Genomic DNA, 24328 nt, shown 5'->3' on the forward strand with positions numbered 1-24328 from the left:
TGATTTATGATGAAATCAATTAAATTATAGCCACTTGGAGTTTTGTGGAATTATTGCTACCTGTACGCTTGTTCAGGGAAACCGCTGTTTACAGTTTGTCTTTTATCTGGGCTAAAGACAAAAACAAAGGCAAAAGTAATACTTAGAGATTTGGTGTCATAGCGCATTGATCGACTAAGAAGTTGGATTTTAAGTCCTTAGAAAAACAAAAAAGTCTTTAGAAGTCTTTTTTTCTAAGCATTTACTTGTCTGATTTTCAAATATACGTGTTAGAATATTTGCTTGATAATATAGTTGTAATCTTTCTATATATTTATTTATTATTCTACATTTCATTATTTCACTATCCCAAGTTATCTAATGACAGATGTCAAAATGATTCGAAATTTTTACATTTTTGTAGTCTCTCAACATAAATCGATCTGTATTTTTGACTACAGCAATATTTTGCATGTATTCTCTATATTAAATCCCATCGACTCGAGATTTTGTACCTGATGTGTGGACTAAGGCAACACAGTCTACTGTGTTTTATTATTATTATTTTTAAATATAAAGAGTTAAGATTTAAACACGCAGGGAATAAAACATATCAGAAGAGACATTACATTTCTATGCAGCCGTCCACCTTCAGAATACATTTGAATTATAAGCCTGCTCCTATTAGAGATATCTCGGGCCTACCATTGTACATAATACTAATAAAATAAATAAATAATGAAATAAATATATAATACGTTGCCATTGAAACTAAAATGTGCTTCATGTAGTAACATTTTATTCAGATATGATTTAATACAATTTAGTCAACTGACTACAACACCTTACACAAAAGGTCATTTTTAAGGGTCATGAATAAAAAAACTCTCCAAGGTGACAAATGCATGTTTACACCTTCGCTACAGGGGCACTGGTTCTTTCACACGCAACTAAATAAAAAACAACAACCGTTATTGGTAATGTGGTGTAGTTTTTGGATACCTGTGGCGCAAATGGTGAAAAGAAAACGCATGGAAAGGTCGAAATTAAGAGCTGTTGGAAGAGCATTTCCGTCTTCAGGTCATAAATCTCCTGTCTCACACTCCTTTTCACCTAACTTTCAAGATTCATTATTAGGCCTCCCACACTTGTCTCGGAAAGATTTTGCGATATTTGGCTAACTAGTAGGAAACGTTTCACAAGAAATGTGGTTAGATACTCAGCAATGAAATAAATCTAGTGAATTACCAACATTTAGCCAATTTAAAGGAAAGCGTCTCCGATTGTTTGGACACAAAAAAGTTTTGGAACTCGGGCACACCCAGAGATGACTCTAGGTCACACAACGGATAATTAATGACTTGTCTGCAGAAGAGCACAAGGAAGAGTCCAGGCATGCGGCATCAGTTGAAGCTTGCAAACCTTACCTGACATCCAGCATTCCTCCCCGTCTCTCCGCCGAAGATGAGACCTTGTTTTTGGAATTAACCAAAACCACGGAACAGATAGACGGCCATGAAAGGATTTTTTTACAGATGTGTGTGTGTGTATATATATATATATATATATATACACACACACATAAATGTATATTATGATTCGATACGAGAGAACACCGTCTTATATCTTCTTTTTCGATTTCAGAGTCTACCTAGAACAATAACCAGTTTGTGGATCAAGCGCGTACGGAACTGCAAATGCGCTCACAACCCACACGCGGCGTCCAAAACGGTTCTCCGGAGCACGTTTTTCTTCAGCCGAACCTCGGGCTCGGAGTCGTGGCGTGTTAAGAAGCAGCAGTCACCAGCAGGCGAAAGATTCTCCCTCTACTCTAAAGCTGCCTTTCCGCCTTTCGCTGCTTGCGCGGAGCAGGGTGGATTGACACAGTGAACTAGTGAACCAGTGGACTGACAGGACACACTGGGTGGAGAAGCCAACAGGGTTCGTTTGTCCAATAGGGAACTGCACGGTTACGGGGCCAACACACGGGCCATATGGTTATTGCAACCTGCAGGCTTCTGCAAGGGCGACCACGGTCAACTTCATCCCGATAATTGTTCTCTTTCCTGTCCACATCCAACACGTTTATTGTGTCCTTTTTTTTCATTTGTTGTGAATAATGCCAAATTCCAGTATATAGAAATTGTGTTATGTTTGCGAGTTAAAAAAATAACCTAGCTCAGTATTTCCCGCGGCGGGTTTGGCTAAAATACGTAGCGCTTTTGTTTTACTATAGCTTTGCACTAAGCCTGTTGCCTGCATAACTAGCCTTAAATTGTGAACATTAAGACACTGCACTTGGCTTTGGTTCTTAAATGCTTTTGTGTGCTGGGTTGTACACTGCCCACGCAGATATAGCAGAAAGCAACACGCGCGCCCTTGAACGTTCAATTATAACTATTAAAACTGTGATGATCTTATCCATGCTATTATTAAACACTGCATAAAAAGGCAGACGTTGGCTTGGACATTTCCGGCTGAATTCTCTTATCGCGGTTGCCCATGCTCCTCAAATGGATGAAAATCCGCCGCGTCGCCTCTGGATAGCGTTTCACCGGTCATTTTTCATGTGCTTTCAATCGTTGCTCAGCGCAGACCGTTATGAATTAGCGAGAGGTTTGATATTGATTTATTTCCAAATGGGTAATTATTCCTGCATTACGAGACAGGGGAAACACCTCACCTAAGCTTACATAAAATAAATCGTATGTACATTTGCTGTTACTGTCCTAATAAAATGACGAACCCAATTGAAAAAACATAAAAATTCAATTTGGGACCGAAACACTATTTTATCTCGTCAACGCACTGAAACGACGTAGAATTACAGCGCTTTCATATGCATATTAAATTATGTACTGGTGTAATTTCTAAACATGGCTTTGTTATATAAATACATTTAGGGTAAGTGGATTAAGGAGCGTTGGTACTTACATATTTTAATCCATGCATTTCCACAGAATATGTGTGATTTGTGCGAGTTTGCTTAAAAGATTTTATTTAAATTAAGATTTAATTTGCGCTCGTGTTTTCTCTACCCGTTTAGTACTGTTTGCCCTCAATGAATGGAATTCACAGAAGGTTTGAATATTCAAAAAATATCTTTGAGTGTATTTGCGAACAATAAAAGGACAATATGGCCGACATCTAACCTAAGGGATGCTATGTTTGAACTATTGGATTATTGTCTGATAAACAAAGAAAAATTCTACTAAGCATTAACTCCCCCGCCATATACATAGGGATATCCCATAAGTACAATTATAAAACGCAAAATGAACAGATAGGCCCGTACTTTTTTATCAATTCCATGACTCCATATGGTTTATCTATTATTTTTGTACTTAAGGACACTTGCTTGTTTTATTTTAATCCTAGGTGGTTTTTCTCTGAGTGTTTTGTTTTTCTCTGTGATTTTTATGCTAAAGGCCACTTGCTTGTATTAATTGTAACTTGGATGTCGAGCAAGTCTGAAAGCAATTATTTGTGTAACAGGATGATAAACAGGAATATGTATTTGATTACATAAAAATAATTAATCTCTATCAATAAAGGCTTTGTAGTAGTCCAACATAGCTATCGATAAGCACAACCAAAATATTTTCCTCCCTTTCCTGGAAAGTTATGGGGGCTCTTAATGTCTATCCAAACTGACTGGCATTTGAATCATTTATTCAACCTCGACTGTCACTGAACACATGAAATCAGATATGAGATCTGCGGCTGGCAAGTCCCTGCACGAAAAATGTCCCATTTCTTCGCCCCCTGCGCATCCTCCAAAATGAGCTCGGATATTGTTTTTGACACAGCGCCCAGCAACAAGGAGCGCTGCAGGAATTATACATTTTGAAAGTGTTCGCGCATGCGGGTGTGCCCATTAATATTTGATAGGAGCCAAAGAGTTATTCTAATTTTCCTACACAAAGGTTTACACTACCTAGGTGGAGAAACAATTGCAATTGTGAGGCATTGGGTCCTGGAACTACATATTTTGTTATTATTATTATTATTATTATTAGGCTATTATTATGTTGCAATGCCAGTTGTAATGTTTTTTAGGATTATGCCGTAAAATGTTTTTTATTATTTTTTCAGAGCTCTAATATTTGTCTGAAGAATGTAATAAAGATTTATTTTTAAAGGAGAAAAAAAATACTTGTTTGTGGTTTTCTTCAGCGGCGCATGTGCACTGGACAATTATTATCATCTCTAAGAAACAACATTAACACGTCATAAACAAGATTTACTACAGGTAAAGCCGCTCACTTGACAAGCCTCCCCCCTCGTGCGCGAACGGGTGGGGGGAATCCAGTTCAAATAGCATACAGCCAATGGGGCAGGTTCTTCTACTATTATTTTCCACACGCTTTTGCAATTACTTTGATAAAAAAAGCAATTAAATGAAGAAAGAAGCCCTCTGTACCCTACCAAACTGGAAAGTCTTGTCTTAATCATGAACTGATATTGTCCAATTTATGTCTTTTACACATAAAAAAACATCAGAATAAAGAAATCTTTGTGTCTGAACGGTTACTCCATGACCATTGTTTTGCTTAAGGACAATCAAACTTTGTCGACGGTACAGTTAACAATAAAAATAAATTATGTAGCTGCGCTTTTCTGCGTTCTCCTATTAGTTTTTTACACCATGAAGAAAAACAGCTGCAGTCCAGGTATGAGACCCCTAGCTATGATTTTCCTGGCGGGCGCGGACACTTTTATGATATTTACAAGGCTACGAGGCGTTCCCGTTTTGCCAAATTTAAACAAATCTCCCCTAATTGGTAATTGCATATTCAGTACCTCAAGACCTGCAGCTAGTTAGCCTTCGTATAAATCGCTGAACCATTGTCGTAAATCGTTCTCAATAATCAACTTGGGGGGCTTAAGGATGAGTGTAGAGGGCAAAAGCGAGGGGTTCACCAGCCGTTTTAAAATAAAAAGCCGGCAAGTTAAACGTTAATCCATTGAGTTCCCGCGTATCGTCGCTCGCCCATCATTTTCAAAGAGAAATGATTTATCGCACACACGGCCATAAACAACACAACTCCCTCACAAATACACAAAGGCAGCCCCGTTGCCGCTGACACACATATCACTATAAATCAAGAGAAGTAGCTAGCTGAAAAGACGGTAGAGAGAGTGAGGGAGAGAGGGACATGCAAAGGAAGGGAGAAAGATGGGTTATGATGAACGGAGAGGAAAGAAGAGTAACACGGTGCTTTTCAATATATATATATGCATTCATATGAATGGAGTATGGTGTAGAGCAATGACATGGCGCATCACTCCTCTTGGCAGCAGAATTCAAACGATGGAATGGGCTTGTGAGACATACATACATGATGACAAGGGATGGAGAGGATGAGTATTTCTGGACGATATTTACCAACACCACAAAACAGCAAATAAATGCAAGGACTCGGGCAAGCCAGGAACGGTGGCGGCGATCAAAGTGGCGTTCCCCGTTTCCTCTATACTCACAAGCTTCACACGGTGAGATGCTCCCTCGTCCAAATTTGTTTTATTGCAGCCTCCGCGAGGGTCTCTGCCTGCGCTTTTTTCCCTCCGCTATAGGACTTGTTTTTAAAAGGACAGTTGAATTTCACGTCAGACACTAGGAGACCATGTCTGCGATATTCCTGACGAATACATATCTATTCTGCAACCACTGCATTAATTATTTAATGAATCACGTGACCAGGAGGGGGATGGGGGCACCACGGCTTGCACGCTCCTGGGATTACTATGACCCAACACTCCACAGCAACACACATGCACTTCTGTCTTTTATATATGTGCAATAAAAGTCCACATAATATACAGAAAACGATTGTATATGTTTTTGAAACTTTTACGGTACACGCTTATAGGCTGTATGTGGCAAACAGTAAACTGTGTGATACATAGAATAATCATAATGTGCAGGCGAATAAACCAAGCGGTAGAAATTGTTTTATGTCTTCATAACATTGGGTATTTCTATAACGTGATTCCAGTTGTTATTAATTGTTTTCAGACCGTCATATTAAAACTTTTACTTAAATCCTTTAAAGTTTCATATTTATTGTATCTACTGTCTACATCTGAAATTTAATAGAGATCTTTTCACTCTTTGTCAAATTTTTGTCTCGCATGTTGTATTGATGTTTCAGTTCAAAGTCTTGCGATTTCATTGTAGCAATATTTTGAATATGCATTTGAATAATGATAAATAAGAGAGACTCTTTATCCCCTCTCTCTCTGTGAAGAAATTCTTCCGATAACAAGCACTCTGATGAATGACTGCTGGCATTACAACTGATATCATATAACCAATTTTCATCACTGATTCTTTGCGAACGTATTAGAACTACAACCACGCCATGTCATAATTGTATATAAATTAAGTCAGTTTATACATTTTCGATGCAGAGAGCTTCTTCGCAAAATCGTAGATTTCTAAATGACTGATTGTCTAAAAAAAATATATATATATGTAGACTGCGCGTTCTTATTTACTGTCACTGTTGTTCTTTTTTCGTTGAGGCTGTTAGTAGTCTGTGCAAATTAAAACAGGTAACATGCAATATAGAAAGGGAAAAATCTCATGTGGAGACCCTGCCGCGAGCCCTAACCAACAATGGTAAAGATACCCTTCTGCACAGCGCTGAAGCAAAACGGAAACAATAGACCTGGGGCCGAGTCAAAAGAAACGGAGCAATACAGAGACTTTGAAGGTCAAACAATAGCCTCAGTTGCTGTGTGCTTAGAAGTCTAGCAAAGAGTCTGCACCACCTTTTCTCTAGCAGTCAAAATAGCTCGAAGGAACGAATAAAATGCAGATTTAAAGTGTGGTCAACAAATCTGTATGAGGAAAAACTAAGTCTTTATTTAAATCGATTATATATTTTTCAAAGAAGGCAAACGCAATAAAGATGGGCTGTTGTCCATAGATTAGGTTTCACTTTTGCATTTTCTTGTAGCCAAAGTAAATGGTTTCATGCATTTTTATTTTGCATGCAATAAAACTGTTGCTATAAATGTAAGCAATATTTCACAAATGGAAACAAAACCACTGCTGCCTATATCAAGATTTAAAACATTTATGTGGCGCTGTGGTCCTTGCTTTGTTAGACTGAAAGGAAATTGTGAGATTCCAGACTAGATAACAGTAACACTGGGGCAATGGTTTTTATTTGATACAAAGGTGAAATATGTATCATGGTTTATTAAAAAAAGCTATATTAAAAGTAAATGGCATTTCATTATAATTACGACAAAAAGTTGGACTAGTACAACCGAAATAACAAAAATGATATAATAAATAAAATATGAACAAATAATTTATCAAATTTATAAAGGTTATAAAGTCATACGTGCGTTTTGTGAGATAAATCTGTATCAATTAGTGGCCAAGTTAAAAAATCTAATAAAAATACAAACCTTTTATAAAACCTTTTATAAATATATTTTATTTATTTATAAGATTACATTTTTACAGAGCAGAAATTCATAGTACATTTATTATAATTTTAATTGTGTAATATTAAAACAATGCGCAAACAGGAGCACCGAGTAACAAAGCAACTATTATTATTATTATTATTATTACTATTGGTAGTAATGGTATGTATTTTTTAAACAGTCAATGAATATAACAGATCTTTAAAGGCGCTTAAGTAAACAGCACGGTTTGGCTAAAGGCTAGGTTTAAACAGAGCGGCGAAGATTGATTTACGGCGCTCAGTCTACCCTCTTTTATTGGGGACTGTAAATCTGTCAAAAGCTGAAGAGCGCTCAGTGGCTTTAAAAAAAGTATATTCTTTAATAGGAAGACACCACAGCTGCTTGTTGCGGTGAACATGTGCATTTTCTATGTCAGATTCGTTTTTAAAAAAGGACTATGCCAAATATGACTTAAAATATGTATTTTAAATGTTTTATATTGTATTGTATTGTATCAGTAAAAGTCATTTTTGTTATGTATAATGTGTGATCGCTGCACCCTGCGTCCGCGATCTGTTAGTTCCCTATTAAAATGAGAAGTCACGTTATCAGAAGCCAAGAGTACGAAATAAAGAACCAGAATATTCCTCTTAAGTGAGCTCACTCATTATTCTTCGCTATCTCAGGATATAATGGAATCTGTATCGCAGCAACCATTCAGTTAGTTAAATATTAATATCGAATGAAGAAGGCCCAGTTGGAGAGATACGGAGAGTTAAGGAAATAAATGCGCACGTTGATCTGCATTTTTTTTTAAGCAAAAAAATAAATATATTTGCCAAATAGTTATAGTGCGCCATGTGTATAGAACTCAGCAATATTACAGTAATATTGATGTAATCGTAGATTAGTCATGGAGTAGAAAAAGAAGGGGTGGCGTTTTGCTGGCAATGTTAACAACTGTACTTGTAATAGTACTTTGCCTTGATATGTGTGTGTGTCTTTAAAACACACAGACACACACACGCAAGGGCTCTCAGCCCAGGCCCACAAAGCTGGCGCGCGCGGACCATATATCTCGGTGACTGTGCGGTGCTGACCTGCGCTCCGTGGCTTTTCACAATAATAATTCAGCAATACGTGAGGGCTATTTGTTTCGCAATTAGCGGCGTGAGCTAAAACAGGCACCACACCATCACATCTGCGATACAAGGCCAAGCGGCTGAGCTTTCCAACAAATCTTGAAGGGTTTAGAGGAGGGAGTGGAGACCAGAACAAGGAGAGAGAGAGAGAGAGAGAAATGGAGGGGGCTTATGTGATACAATGTGAGGCGTTGTCACACAAAATAGCCGTCATATTTCTGGAGCGGAAGGCACTCTTGGTCTCCCTAGCAATACCAAAGCTACTGGGATACGTATTAAGGAAATCTCTTGTGAATCCTACAAGATTTAACACGTGTGATGACTTCTCGGTCTTTCCCAAGTGCTTCGAATCATTAGGAGGGAGAGATGTTTTAGAATGGGTCTTTGCAAGGCCACGACTGCTGTTGTTTTAAGGGCCCCGATGGTTTACTAGACTGTCTGAGGAAAAAGATAGCATGGTGCCCTCGGGTTACAGTGCCCCGGCCGCGCTGTTATGACAAACTCGCCCTAGGGCTTTGTTGACCATGTAACGCGTAGCGCTGTCCTGTCCGCGGCGGGTCAAGGGTTTCAGAAGGGTCAGTCTGAACCTTCGCAACTGACCTAATCGGTCATAAAAGCATGTCCTCTAGTTGAACCCATTCCTGCCATTCTGCCTGCCTGCTCTTAGAATCGATTTTTTTCTGTCATCCCTCAACTTCCCTCAGTATTGGCTCCTATACGGTTATCGTTTTTTTTCTTTTGCTACGCTTCATGCCACACAGGTCCGCAGAGAGAGGCCAAAACCGTAAACCAGAACCACGCGCCTTTTCTCCAACACACACAAGAGATTGATTTACAGGGGTTGAATGGCGGTGAGCCTATATCAGAGCATTCGTGCTCATCTAAGCACACAACATGAAATTGAAACAATTTGCCACAAGTCGTTTGTTTTAGGCAAATAGTTGCACTCGAGACATTCTCTTCTGTACTTTTCACGTCTGACCAACAGAGCATCAAATAATTTATTCTCGAGGCTGGGCGTTTTGCACCTGTGCATCGCTCAAGCACTTGGATAGAATAAAACTTTTTACGTGAGAAGCACACACACACAATGATTTGGAAACAAAACAAAATAAAATAATTTTAACAGCAATAAATACGCCAAAATGTTACTAAAAGTGTGTCGTATTTGCAGCGGAAATGTTTTAGACATAACAGATATTGCTTACATGCGTGTATGGCTCGTGCAACTCATGCATATTCACAATGTTGATGCAAGACGCACACATGCGCGTTCTGGCGCCTACAAAGTGACAACAGACCCTGATACACATCTAGTACTATCTCTTATCGTCTACCATGCCACTTCAACACCAACATTTACATTACTAACTTAAGAGTTGATACTCCGGTAGCATGTTACTACTTCAACTATATACACGTCAAGAAGTAATCACAAACACACAACAGCCGGCACCCAAAAGCCAGCCTTCTGTCAAAGCACTGAACAAATGTACCTCTGCTACCCAACTGCGAGAACAAGGCCATAAACCAATAAAGCTCGAAGCAATAAAAGTGCTCCAAATGAGACAAAAGTACTGTACCTTAAACGCTGCCATCACTCGCCCTGCTAACATTCTCACTTGCGTTAACATTTCAAGAGGATTCTCCGTCATGGGACATCCCTCACCAAAAAAAAAGTTTTCTTGTGGCATGAATTGGTGAATAGAAGATGGTAGAAGAGGGAGGGGAACGTCTTCAAGGGCCCTTCAAGATCTCTCTCCCCTGCTAGCAGAAGGTCCGAGCAGTTGTGCTGCCGAATGACAATAGGAGAAAGACTTGTTTAAAGAAAAGCGGTGATTAATGATTTTTCTGTATAATTCTCACATTTTTCTTAAGGTCCATGTCTGCAAATAATGGCGGTGAACTTTTGAGGCCCTCAAAAGAAATCTGTTCACTCCTATTCAAACCACCGTTGCACAGAGCTCATTTTCTAAGACATAAGTCAAGCAATAATAGAATTCCAAGGTGCCTACAGATGCCACACGCAAATTTTGTTTTAGAGTGCCTTTCAAGGGGAGATAAATGCTCTGAATGTCACATTTATTTCTAAGATTAGGGTTCGAAACACAAACTCAAAGGATACCAAATGGTTATGTGTAAACGTATTTACGTTTATTTAGCCTTGTTAAATTTACTCAACTGCTAGTTTCTTTCTTAATATTGACTCTAAATAAACTGCGGCTGACTTACAGTATCTGTTTTAATTCGAGTACTATCTTGATATGATTTCAATGACTCGCAGTTTCGCGTTTGGAACTGTTTGACATTAAATCCAGAGAGCATTTCATAAATGAAGGGAGCGAACAGACAAATGACTCGAGCAGGCTGTGTGGCGAAAAGGCCCCTCTGATATCAACTAGCAAGTAATAGAAAATCTTCTTGGTGCCACGGAATGTATCAGACCAATTTAAGGCCATACTTTTGTGTAAAGTTCAACGCCAGCAAACGGAATGTTATTTTCTTCGGCTCTATATTTTCAATACCTGCTCTGAGAAAAGAAAATGAAAATTAATACAAGGGCTGCGCCTTCCAAAAGAAGCCATTTGTCTTCTTGATTATCTATTTGGTTGTCAGGGTTTGAGCTATGGCACCGACCCGCTCCTTTGTAATATAAAAAACACACAGCTTGCGCTGGCAAACACTCGCGAAACTGTTGTGCAAGAATTACACTCATTAAAGCATTAAAAGCCCACGGGCCGAGAAACTATTTAACTTCTGCTTTTTTTCTAACAAGGATCCATATTGTAGGCGCATCCACGGCGTCGGTGAACAGCGGGTTTGTGCACCGTTAAATTAAGGAGAGGTGAGACAGAAAGCAAGGGTTTTGTGATTTAGAATAAGATTACAAGGCGTAATGTACCAGGATTACTCGCAATGCAGCGATATAAATCACCAGACAGATATGCAGTGATTTTCAGGACAGGCGAGTGTTAGAAGCCTAACCAAAATACGCAATGGCAAGTCAAATGAAATTATTTCGTTTTTTTTTTAATGGACGATGGTATCAAATAATATAGAATGTGCATTTTAAGACATATTTGACTCAAGAATCCACAAAAAGACATAACACACGAGAAATCTGATACTTTTCTGCAATTTATTAAATTTCTAGAGCTATTTACATGTAACAAATGTAAACAGTGAAAGGTTTAAGCAGAAAAGAAACGAACAAACATTTAAGAGGGCAAATTTACAATTCATCAGTAAGAAAACTGATATTTGGAATGTAAAAATAATAATATTACTCAACGTAGCGCATAAGAGACAACGAGAAAACAGAAAAAGACGAACAGAAAAAGAAAGCGAATTATGGTATGTGTGCATATCTATATATAGACAATAAAACAAAGGAAGACGATATTGACATCATAAAAATAAACGAAAATATATTGTATGCACTCATGCAATATACGCACTTTTTCTCTATACAACCCTGGCCACACTTAAATTACATTTCAACTTACAAACAAATGCTGTTTACTTATTGCAGATATTTGCTATTAAGTCAAACGAATTTAAAATTATTACTTCATAAAACCAGACAAAAAATACAATTGAGGTAATTCAAATAGTACGTAGCAGTGCTCTCAATAATATGCTTTGCGTTGTACCGATTTTGGTTATGCATTTCAAGCCATCCAGCTTTATTCAGCTTTTATATTATATTTAATTTGAATAACAACTAACCATTTCATTTACTGCACTAAAAATGAAATGCGCTAAATAGGCAGACATTTGAAACGTTGCGAGTGAAACGAGTCCCTGTATTTTTAATGAGCGACAAATGGACCACACACAAAAAACATTCTTACAGTCCCATAAGGATAGTAAACAGTAACAGTAAACGCAGGATAATGTAATGGCTACAAAATACAAAACTTCATATCAGTTTAAAAACATTGGGCTATTTATGTTGAATCCAAGGGAATAAAGGGAATTAGAAAAGGCTTCTTGACAAAACAGAGCGACTCATTTATTAAGCACAACGCTAGATGTCGAGGTAATGGGCAGGCCTACGGTTCATCCTTTGTACCACTGAGTAAACATGACAAATGGGGCCGAGTTTGGCGTGATTAAAGATGAACCGCGGATCCATCTTCACCAAAACTATCTGCCGCCTTCTGTTTTAATAAAAGGGTCGAGTGAGCAGGAGAGGCGTAAGGGGTAAAAATGGGAACCAGACTGGGAGGGCAGCCCATCTACAGTAGCATTTGAGTTCGAGTCTGCACCCAGTTTAGTGTTTAAAAGATGAACGTTTTCTTGCACCTTTTCTCCATAACTTCTTCGCATTTCATCCCTGCAATTAAAGAGAGTGCATTGGGGAGAGTATGGAGACATAACGCGGCGACATCCACGCTCTACTCCAGAAACTGAGATTTTATAACTGTGCGTGTTTTGGGTCACAGAGCAAGGCTATAGACTTGGCGGGGGTCCGCTAGATCGGTTCTGACTGCTGCCCAGTGTCGGGCCGTCGCTTGCATTCGTGCTGGCAGAGTTGCTGCGTATTTTGGTGTTGGGAAGCTTATGGTCCTTCTTCCACTTCATACGCCGGTTCTGAAACCAAATCTTAATCTGCCGTTCGGATAGGCATAGTGTATGGGCAATCTCCACCCTCCGTCTGCGGGTCAGATAGCGATTATAATGGAACTCTTTCTCCAGCTCCAGAACTTGCTGTCGCGTGTAGGCTGTGCGTGAGCGCTTTGGTTCACCCCCTGAATAGTTCGGGTTTACTGTTGGGATACAGAGAGCGACACGTTACAATAAGTCTAACACACGCACACACTCAAAGACACACAAGCACGCACACACACACAGATAAGTACACGCCAGTCCATTTACACTCACACGCAGAGACACATTCTTTGAGATATCAATATAATTATAAATCATGAAGCAAGCTAGACCAAACAAATGTTCAAATATTAAATTACGCAAAAATATTAAATGCTAACAAATAGAAATTATAATGGTAATAATTATTTTTGGAATAATGATTGTAATTTTTTGTAGCTGTTGACACCAGGGATATTCCCCTTTCACATTAGAAATTAGAATAACATCACATTTAACAATAACAGGGTGAGGGAACAGCATAAACTCTACTCGGGCAGTTTATGTTATGTGACTTTCAAACGCCGCGTTGACCCTTTTTCACCGCTCTCCGTGGCAGTTCTTTAAGAACATACTCCAATTTGCAGAATAATTGTGTGGGTTCATAAAAGAGTCCGACTGTTTGCATTACCATTAATGTTGTATTATCGTCCTCATAAATATATACATTTTAGCTGCCATAAAACATTGTCGCTAACAATAGTGAAGTGGCAGTGGAAAGTACACATTAATCCATCTAACCACTTAAAATCAAATTACCAAAACATAAAATTTAACTCATGGATTACACGAGGACTCATAAACCCTTCGCAGAAAGAAATTAGCAAGAGAAAGTTGCATAGACGCCGAAAGAGCTTAAAGAAGGAGTGCAATAAAAATTTATGGGGGATGTAATTATATTGCCCTGCAAACAGACGACCATAAATCTTTACCAAGGGCAACTTCATAAGGAGAGCAATAGATTTAACGTTACCGCCGGACATTGGGATTTTTAAAGTAGGTGAGCTGTCTGCGCACAGATAGGCTACGCGATAGTATTAGAAGTTTAGCGGAACTTACTGATGTTTACGTGGACTTTTTTCATCCAGGGGTATACCACGGGATCTTTTCTTGAGATGTCCGATGAAGTGTTTTGGCTAGTGGGAGTTTGACCGCAGGCAAGCGGAGGGCTTGGAGTCGCCGAGTCGCAGTGGTGGCTTGGTTCTGGGAGAGGGGTCGAGAGTGCGGCTGTGGGTAGTACGTGACTTCGCGGTGAGATCGCCCCGGCCGGCTGTCCCGGACCCAAGCACGACGAATAGGGTGGGTCGGCGCAGCCCGACCGCTGGTGGTAGATCGACTCATGCTGAAACGAGGGGTCTTGCCTCTGGGCGCTGTAGTAGTCCGGAGAGTGACTGGGTAGGTAGTCGCTCTGGGAGTATTCCTCGCAGGGTGGAAATTTTGGGTCCACATAGTTGGAGTTGATCAAATAGGAACTCATGGCCATTAATTTCTTTGAATTGCACACAAAATATACTAAAATTTATATGTATCCCTTTAGTCGTTTTCCTGTTTCGTAGAACCCTCCTACTTTCTGTCAAGTGAACAAAGTTAAGAGTCCATGTGACATCGTCAGCCAATGAGAGTCCACGCGGTCTTCGTGATTCCCGGATAAGGAAATGGGATTAGCGGGTTTGGACCGCGCTCATCAAATCACAATTCGGAATAGTCCAATATTCCATACTTTCTCATACATTGGTATGCGCTTGAAAGACGGTGAGAGAATCAAAACAATAACAAACGAAAGCAGACGTGAAGAAAAAACATGCTGGAATCTACCAAATGTAAGCAAGCATTTGGAAAGTCACGCCCCCAGTTCTCCTCAGTTTATCAGCACATCGAGAACATGACTGCCCTTGCTCAACGAACTGTTCATACTTGGTTAACTGAAATATTCCTCATTTTTGGCTGGTGCTCATGAAAAGCGGTACCAGGTGAAAGTGATGCAAGGAGCTCGTCTCAGCCAAGCTTTTAAATGCATTCGCTAATAACGGTGAGAGAATGGTCTTGGCGTGAGCAGCGTGTCAGAGATGAATCTGGGCTTATTTAGGATCGATAGAAAATTCATCAACTAATTCAGGTTACAAAGCCCCCTAAATCACAACGGAGAACCTCTGCATTTAAACGAAGTCTGCAGTCATTCCCCTCCAAACAGAGCGTTTATCGTGCACGCCAAATCTACACACCTTGAATAGTAATTCATAAGCACGATTTACTATTATCAGCATCAAATATTGCAGTTTTTTACTGAAGGTAGCATTTTTACCTTTAGCATTCAGATGATTAAGAATCGGAGAGTTTATATGTGTACATATTCTGCCGTTCGTTTTAAATTCGTTAGATGATTACCTGTGTCATTACCGTCTCCATTAAATCTACGCCACAATATGCAGAAAAAATAATTAGCAGTTCAAAGAAAAACTTTAAAACATCGTTCCTTCGTGGATATTGCATTACCAAAACTTCGTAGTATTCCTGATCATTAGCAACCAAAAGCAACAACAAACTACCATTTTCTTCGCCCGTTGAAGTTGAAATGTAGCCTATATATCAACTACATACTCCCCTAGATACGAATTTGTGACTGTGCGTCTGTTTACACAAATCCGGATCTACAGGGTATATATAGATGACAGGTATCCTCTTGACAGGTATTGAGAGAGGTTGCTCACCTCGACAGCGTCTTCTCAGTGTCAAGTTGTTGCACCTGGAACAGTCTGCCTCCAAGGATATCAGCAATCTGTCTCGACACTTAATGGATTCTTCCTGCCTTTATAAACTTTGCTAATGATTTGTTGTAAACAACGAACATTTTCGTATACATTTCTTCCCTGGATAGCAAGAACACACAGCCCAAAAGAGGAAAATTTTCAATGTTTTCGTGAAACATAAAAAATACAGCATACTAATACTGACAAACACAGCTTGCCTCTTCAAGGTGCAATGTAGAACAATTTAGTCTAAATAATGTAAAGATAAAAAAAGTTTAAAAAAAATGAAACGCAATCAAAACATGCAATTACATACTGCCTTGACTGAAATTCAAAATGAATTTTAAAACAAGTCCGTACAGCAGAATCCTTACACACATCCAGGCCAGAAAGTAAATGTGAGCAAGACAGATCTCCAGAAAGGTCAAAGAAAGCCGAAGCAACCCCTGAAATAAAACATGCGGGTTTTATGGCAGGTCAGCTCTGTTTGCTGCCCGCAAACACCAGTCAAACGGCGAATGAATCGCGAGGTGAGAGGGTATAAAACAATAAAATATGCACATAGGAACATACCAATAGTTCTTTTAACCCCACGACACCAAGCAAGCATTTTATGACCCTTTAAACAAGGTTTTTCACACCAAACACCCCGTCCATCATTTTACAAAACGTTCTGATATAAAGATCACCTAATTCGTTCTACTGAGGTCCTCTTTGTTTTAGGAAGGCACGGAAAAGGTTGTTTTTAGATGTGCAGAAAAGGTAAGGTTTTTAATTAAATACATAATAGTACGTTGGTGGAAAATATTTAAAATGAAAGACTGGATTAACGGATTAATATTTCGATGCAACAGCTAATATACTATACTTGATATTAAAAATACTCGACCTGATTTGGGTTATTACAACACATCCAATATGTTTTGTGTATAACATAGAATAAAAAAGAAAACACTTACAATTTTTAAATCAAAATGTCTAACACCTAGCCTACATTTTATAATTATTAGCTTTTCAAAACCACAATACGAACAAGAGAAAATAAACCTGGAATAAAAAACCCACAATTTTAATCCCATCATGTTGCTATTGTATTTATTGAGTTTGCTATCACATTGCATTGCCAAAAATAAAGAAATTAACATGCGTCATCACACAATAAATCGTAATATTATATTGCCGCCATTATTTACCGACACAGAAAATATGCTAAAACTCGGAGGCATTTCCAAAATGTTAAATTTACATGGAAAGGATATTTTTGTGAAAAGATTTAAGAACATAAAAATGTGTACTTTGTTTTATTATTGTGATTATCATTCTTTTTAAATTATACTCTGCATCTGTGTAGTAGGCTAAACACGTTTTACATAGAAAATAGCAAAATTACAACTTATTTTCGTTTAAATTAATATTACCACTTTACTAACACTCATCGACTTTAAATACACAGTGGCTAGATTTGGTCAATTAGTCGTAAATAGAGACAAAGAGAGATATAACCCAAAAGTCTTTGTCTATTCTCAAATCACTCGTGGTTTTGCGTCTTCTACATAAATGGCCCACTGCCGATGTCTCCTTGGTTTAAAAATAAAAGTAAAAATATTTTGTTCAAAAGCAACTCATTGTAAAATGGTATAGAATCGAAATATTCCTAAACAAAAGAAAATATTCCATTCACTAATAAATTGAAAATGTGTAGCACCCCTAGCGTTAGGCAGTCAAAGCTCTAGTCATTTTTAAATGGGCCTTTTTGCCATTTTCAGCTGTTTTTCGCCTTGCCTGGCTCTTTTCTTTCATTTCATTTTAATTGCTTCTTAGCATTAATCGTGCCAAGCTTCTGCCATTGAAAATAGCGCCCAGCTAAAAATATATCGGCCAATATTTTTATGAAACTCTAGTGAACTAAACATTTACTACACACAAAGTATACGTCTCCTTTTATTTTTAAGCAACGCAAAGCCGTTGTATCAGCAAGGGAGAAAGTTCAGCCTTGGTGTCCACTCTAACCCTTTCACCCCCTGAAGTCCCCGACCTCGCCTTCACCCCCGTGAGCCATCTCCTTGTAAAAGCCATAGGGACCTCGAGCCATCTGCCTCATAATGGGGTTAATGTGTACACCGACAAGAATTCAAAGCCGCAGCTTAGAGACTATAGCCAAGGTAAATATTCACCATATAAAACCCACACACGTAACATAACAGTGCAACTCCGTGGGGCTCGAATTCAAAGTCATAACTCCGTTATGAAAGGAGGGGGGACCCGTTTACTCTCTTCACAGTGTAAGCAAGCACGTGGTCCGCCCAGGCAAAGCACCTGCCGAAAAGAGCGCGACAATATGTAAATGAAGCGCTCAATTCTTTACTTACTTTTTTCGACTCTGAGCGTTGCATCTCGGATCTCGGTGTTCTCCCACACATATCTCCTTCTCTCTCGCCGTACGCGGTGTTTGCACCGGATTGTCGCCACTCCAAAGCCTTTCTTTCCGTTTCAACCGTTCTGCGACCGTCTGAACCCCCCTCCCTTTTCCCTTCTCCCTTTTTCAAAGCCACAGGTTTAGCCCGTGACCTCGCCGTGATACCTTTGTGTGCTAAACTCCCTCTCATTTCCGTGGGTCCCTCGAGTTTCTCTTCAAAAGCGTCCAGCGATAACAGACAAGCGGACATTAAAACAATCCAAGGCAATCTTCAAGAAACAAAGGAGCTCAATCGAAAAGAGGAAAGAGGAAAAGCAATACGATACTACGCCAATAAACGATAAAACGGCAATTCACTGACTGCGATAGCAGGAGCCATCGGGCAGTGTTTTCCGTGTCTTGATGTTAACAAAAAGGGGTTTTCCCCACACAACGCTGCCTTCTCTGTTCTAAAACAACGTAAAATAAAATGCACGTTGGCTTCACGCCGCTGTGAGCTCTACAATACCGTTGGGCGCTATAAGGCATTTTGTTGTGGACTCTCAAGTTTTCATATTAATCTCGCACTTTGGCAGTCTTTGTTAAACAGCGAGGCGTGTCACGAGTCCCAGTACATTTTAATATTTGTTAGACGCGCTGACCTCCGGTTCACCCCTTCTCTGGGTCTCTCCCACTCGCAAGTTCTATAGTAATGTATGCAGTTTGCTCGCTCATATTGAATTGTGCCCAGGTCATTACTTTGAAGAAAAATGGTTGGAGAAAGGGGGTCATTCAAAAAGCCTTTCGAAACCCACAAATCAGTTCAACCATAGAGCAATTCTTTATTTCACTTGCATTCAGAACACTAAAGGTTCAACGTGTTTCTAACAATCCAGTCAAGTAAAAACGATTTATGTTTAGACATTTTACATAGCTAAATATACAGCAACATATCTGTACAATTTATCAGGTCGTTTCATATGTTTTAATTTGAACTGAAATATTATAATTAAGTCCATTTCACTCCTAGGCTACAACAAAGAATCGAAAATGTAAATATAATCAACATTATTTTAACAAAATAAATGAAAAATAAAATAAATGTTTTAAACGAAATTACACAGTAAAATATTTTCAAAGCGAACCAATAATTACTAACTTGCCCACTTCACCAAAATAAACGTAATTGACGTTAAGATGTTTTTAAATTATGACCTAAATAAATAATAATAAAACAGATAAAAATAAGACAAAATGCGCCATGTGAAACGCCTTCGAGTCCCTCCAAAAATTATAATTCAGGGCACAACACTGCCCAGCAACGGCATATGTTAGAATGGAATGGAAATTAATTCAGTGAACTCTATCTGAACTCTAAAGGGGACGAGTTTTCTAATATAATTATTCACCACTTACGCGTGTTGTTTTTCAGAATACTGAATCATTAAGCATCACGAACGCACTACCATTAGTACAAATGTTTATACCAACAAATTATTCAAATGTTCATAACCAAATTTTCAATTATCTAAATTCTCTGCTCTTTAGTCAACCGCTAACATAAACTTTAAAATATATTATATTTATATTAAAATTTTCACACAAACACAACAAAAATCTAAAAATCATTGCCTCCGGGTCTTTTAAGAATGAAATTAGAACTGATATGACTTTGTTTATCTTTTCCATGTACATTTTTTTAATGTTTTGATAATAATAATACTAACACTACATTTATTATTTCGTTTTTTACGTTGCAGTGTGGGAATGATGTGGTCGCACTACTGTTTCTCTGAGAAAAGGAAATGGGAGTCTTATGCAAATCTTTTGTTGATTCTAGTTGTGGGGAACAACAACTTGCTACATTTTAAACACGTAAACAATATACCACGGGTGGTCTTCCGTTTCTAACGCAGCCAATATGATCAACAACCAAAAAGAAAAACAAATAGGGGCTATATCACAAAAAAACCTCAAAATATTTTTTTTAAGTTACGAATATTTTCAGCCAATTTTTCTCCCTTTCTTGAGACGTGTACAACAGTGCGTTTCTTTTTTCTTCGGCTATATATACGCATTCAGCATGGCGTTATAAAGTCGATGCTAATAAAAAAAGTAAAAACTTTTTGTAAGAGTTCAAATATTAGCAAATCGAAAAAAGACGAAAATGAAAGTTTACGTTTTTATGTTGTTTTTATTTATATTTTAAAACTTAAATAGCTACAAAACAACAGCAAAAATCTATGCTAAGTATACAAAATTCTTACTAAAAAATAGTAATTATAATAATAATAAGCATAGTAATGATGAAAAATATAATAAATTCAGTTTTGGTGTGTGAGTGTAATTGTCAACTCACATTATTAATACACACACAAATTAAACATAAATTTTACATTTGTTTTGCCATAATCGTCAATAATCATAAACAAACTTTGGTTTGTCTAACAAACAACGCCTTGGTTGGAAATGCATGAATTTGACTTAACATGTTTCAGAGGACCTAAACACAAAATTTTAAACGACCTTTTGCATTTAGCAACAAAGAATCGTTAACTATGGTTTAGTTTGAGATTAGTGAACAAATTGCAAGACATTGGGCCTTTTCAGATGTATAAAATTTAGAAATAATACGTTATTTTTCTGCACTATGCATTGACCCTTTGTTACAAGTTCGCTCTCTGCAGCATTGCTCTTCCTATCATTCTCTCATCTTTTCAAAAGAGACATACTGAACCTGCTCACTCCCCCGTGGGTGCTCCCTCTCGTGTTTCTCCCCCTCTTTTCTTCTACCACGTTGCCATTGACATCCAGCGATTGGTCAAGCGCAGCGAGTCGACAGCCAGCGGCCATGTCACGCACTACGTAAACTTTTGACCCTTCAACTGTATGACCTTGCCAGATCTCGCGTCACTCTAACGAGACTAAAGTTTACCTCTACTCACTCCAGTTAATGAAATTTAGATCGAGAGAGAACGATCTAACTGTTTAAGATCCCTAAATTACAAATATAGCGTTAAATTAATCTGACACGTAAATTACTTACATTACTAAAGACAAAATACTGCTCGCAATAAATTGCGGACAGACTACGAAATAATGAATTTATATTTAATTGGTGTAATTTAGACAATATCGTATGGTAAGAAAATATTGGAAGTTTTATTTCTCGGCATTTCTAATTAGCAGAAGCAGAACCCGGCTTCTTCAGTCATCGTGATCTTGGTCTAAAGCGGGCTCTGCTGGCGACGGAGGAGAGTTACATCTGACAAAACTCAAGCAGAGAATATGTGCATTTACCTTTTAGGCAAAAGTTTTCAATTCATGACCTACAGATTATAAAACGATTTAAATAAATTTAAATCAAAAATATAATAATAAATATAACGGTAGTGAAAATAATTGCACATAAAAATTGTGTGTCTCACAAAGGTTTCTGATTTAATATACAGACTCCAAGTGTTACAAATAGTTGGTTAGGCTACTCTAAATTTAATTAAAATAATACATATTTTATTTAAATTTTAATATGTATCAAAATTGGGATTAGAGCTCAGATAAAGATTATAATCTACTGTAGCTAGAGTAATTGCATCGAATAAAAATTTCTGCTATTATTTTCTAATGATCTATTTCTATCTTGTAGAAGTTTATGTATGTTCCATATTTGTAAATACAGTATTTAAGATTTATGTACATTTAAAGTTATTAGTAGGCCATATCAATAGTGGTATCTTAAATTTTATCTCTCTAAGAATTGTTAACATGAAATAAACCAGCCTTACAGTAAATAACAAAAATGGATGTCAAATATTTGAAATAAAACTTGTTTTATCTAATCAGGGTGTTCAAATATGTTACAAAACATTCGTAATACGAATAATCATATATAATCTGCATCCCTGTTCGGATATATTTTGCTTGACTTTTGCTATATTTTTATGATACATACAAAATAAATAAATATTCGTATTGCATCAATTCCGTAGTCCAGTAAAAATAATCTGGCACGTTAAAATAGCCTACAAGTCAATCATCTGGACTCGTGTCATTTGCGCACCCCTTTTCTTTATGCCATTTACTCCCCTCTCTTTTCTATGTATAAAATGTCGAAAAGCAAACATTCTTGAACTTTTCGTTAGTTGTCTTGGTTTTCCAAACACTGGATAAGAATATTGCAAAACATTCTCTATGAAGATTTGTGCACAATCACGTAATTTTGCATGAAGGACTCGAGGTATTGTTTCGCGCTTGCGCCTTAGCAGTAGTGCCAGTCTGTTGACCCCTGGATGATCCCGTCCATATGCATTATGGATGAGATATGTTAGCAGATTGCCCCTATCAATATGCAAAAGTCATTAGCTTTAAAATTGCTATTTAAACGTTTGAAATTGCTGTGTCTACTTGGTAGAGGGCCCAGAGATATCGTAATATTTTTTTATATTAGATTTTTTTATTTATTTAAATACGCTACAAAATACTTTTTTCTCAACCCAAGCTTTGACCAAGTAACATACGAATAAAATTAGATATCAGTAGCAATAGCAAATGGTCGTACATTTTGGTCGTATTTTGGGCAAACCATTAAATCCATATTCAGAGACTGTAGTCTTTGATCCTCTTGTGTCAAAACGTATCGCACACACCCTGCAAATATTTCCCTGACGTACAAACACACCTAGAATTAATGCCCAGTCGCCTTAGTGACTCATAACACATATAAACACACAAGAGATACGACAATTCCTCTCTTTGCATTATTCTACACCAGTATTGTATGCTCCAGTTATGTACTGTACGATATCGTTTGACCTCTATTGTGGTTTAATAAAGGGTTGTCCTTGTAAGTGAGCTTTTAAAGGAATGCTTGCATTTTCGTTTGTAGGCTGGAGCCCTACCCACTCGTATCATTAAAAAAGGAAGTCGATGAAAAATGAAACGGTAGCCCTCGACTTATGCTTGCGACCAGAGTTTCGCCTTCCTGTTTACGGCCCGAGACTTCCTAACTCTGTTGTGCGGACATACCCAAACACACATATACACACAAAACTCCCATCAACTCTCCCCTGCACTCTTTCTCTCAGCTTATCTCTCCCTTTCTCACACAAAGAAATGCCAAACGGAGGGATATAAAACCTGTAACACTCATTGAAAGGAGGCTATGTAACACCGAAATTCGATATTTTAGTCTACAGACAAGTAAACTATTACATTTAAATAGCAAAAGCAGTTTTAATTAAATATGCCGTTCACGTGTTATCTTTTATGCTATTTTTAATTTTGTATATTTAAAAGATAAAACATGCAATTTAGAGAATCAAATAAGGTTCTTGTCCTTGGAGACGATTTATTGTTGTCTTCCTGGTTAGTATATTGGTAAAGTTAATTGTCTTTTATAATTATTTCAAAGTTTAGTGGTATCTAACCGCTATGACAATAAATGGTGTTATTATAATTTTACCATACAAATTTCAAAAGAGGCCATATGCCTATAACCAATAGTATAACACAATGATATGTAGTCTGCATGTTTAACAAAGTACAGCAACTGTGTGTTCCTTACGCGCTTCCTCTCTGGAAAATACAGGGGCGGGGAAGGAACAAAGCTTTGCTTGTAGACCCTAAGGGAGGCATATTGTTGTGTGTGTGTGAGAGAGAGAGAGAGAGAGAGAGAGAGAGAGAGAGAGAGAGAGAGAGAGAGAGAGAGAGAGAGAGAGAGAGAGAGAGAGAGAGAGAGAGAGAGAGAGAGAGAGAGAGAGAGATGATCTTTATATAATTTATAGAAACAGCACAAGCGAAGGTTATAGCAAAATAAAAACGACAGATTTCCCAAAACGAACATGAAATATGTTAAAATATTATTTAAGGTTAAAAAAAATTTCATACGACATATCAAATTATTCCACCTCACAATAAATGTCAAAAAATGTGACTGTCGTTTTAAACACATGCAATGAAAGATCGTTTTAAAAACATGCAATGAA

General features: G+C 37.8%; 2 protein-coding genes across 6 annotated transcripts in view; both read right to left on the minus strand.

Moving 5' to 3' along the window:
• hoxb3a (homeobox B3a) overlaps positions 1-24328 on the minus strand; it is a 49233-nt gene that overhangs the window by 12201 nt on the left and 12704 nt on the right. Inside the window, exon 1 of one of the 5 annotated variants that reach the window (XM_057346961.1) lies at positions 18319-18649. The exons of 1 other annotated variant lie outside the window; for it this stretch is intronic. The gene's annotated coding sequence lies outside the window, so the exon portion shown is untranslated. Of the gene's footprint in view, positions 1-1406; positions 4372-5463; positions 6006-10132; positions 10314-18318; positions 18650-24328 lie in introns of those variants that run through there. 3 more of the 5 variants (XM_057346955.1, XM_057346952.1, XM_057346958.1) reach the window with 3 other exon arrangements.
• hoxb4a (homeobox B4a) lies at positions 11690-15322 on the minus strand. Its single transcript, XM_057346965.1, has 2 exons — positions 14262-15322; positions 11690-13321 (listed from the first exon to the last, which is right to left on the minus strand). Exons 1-2 carry the CDS (start codon positions 14683-14685, stop codon positions 13005-13007), a joined length of 741 nt encoding a protein of 246 aa, XP_057202948.1. The 5' UTR covers positions 14686-15322; the 3' UTR covers positions 11690-13004.

Source organism: Triplophysa rosa, linkage group LG11 (genome assembly GCF_024868665.1).
Source record: "Triplophysa rosa linkage group LG11, Trosa_1v2, whole genome shotgun sequence".
NCBI classification, from domain to species: domain Eukaryota; kingdom Metazoa; phylum Chordata; class Actinopteri; order Cypriniformes; family Nemacheilidae; genus Triplophysa; species Triplophysa rosa.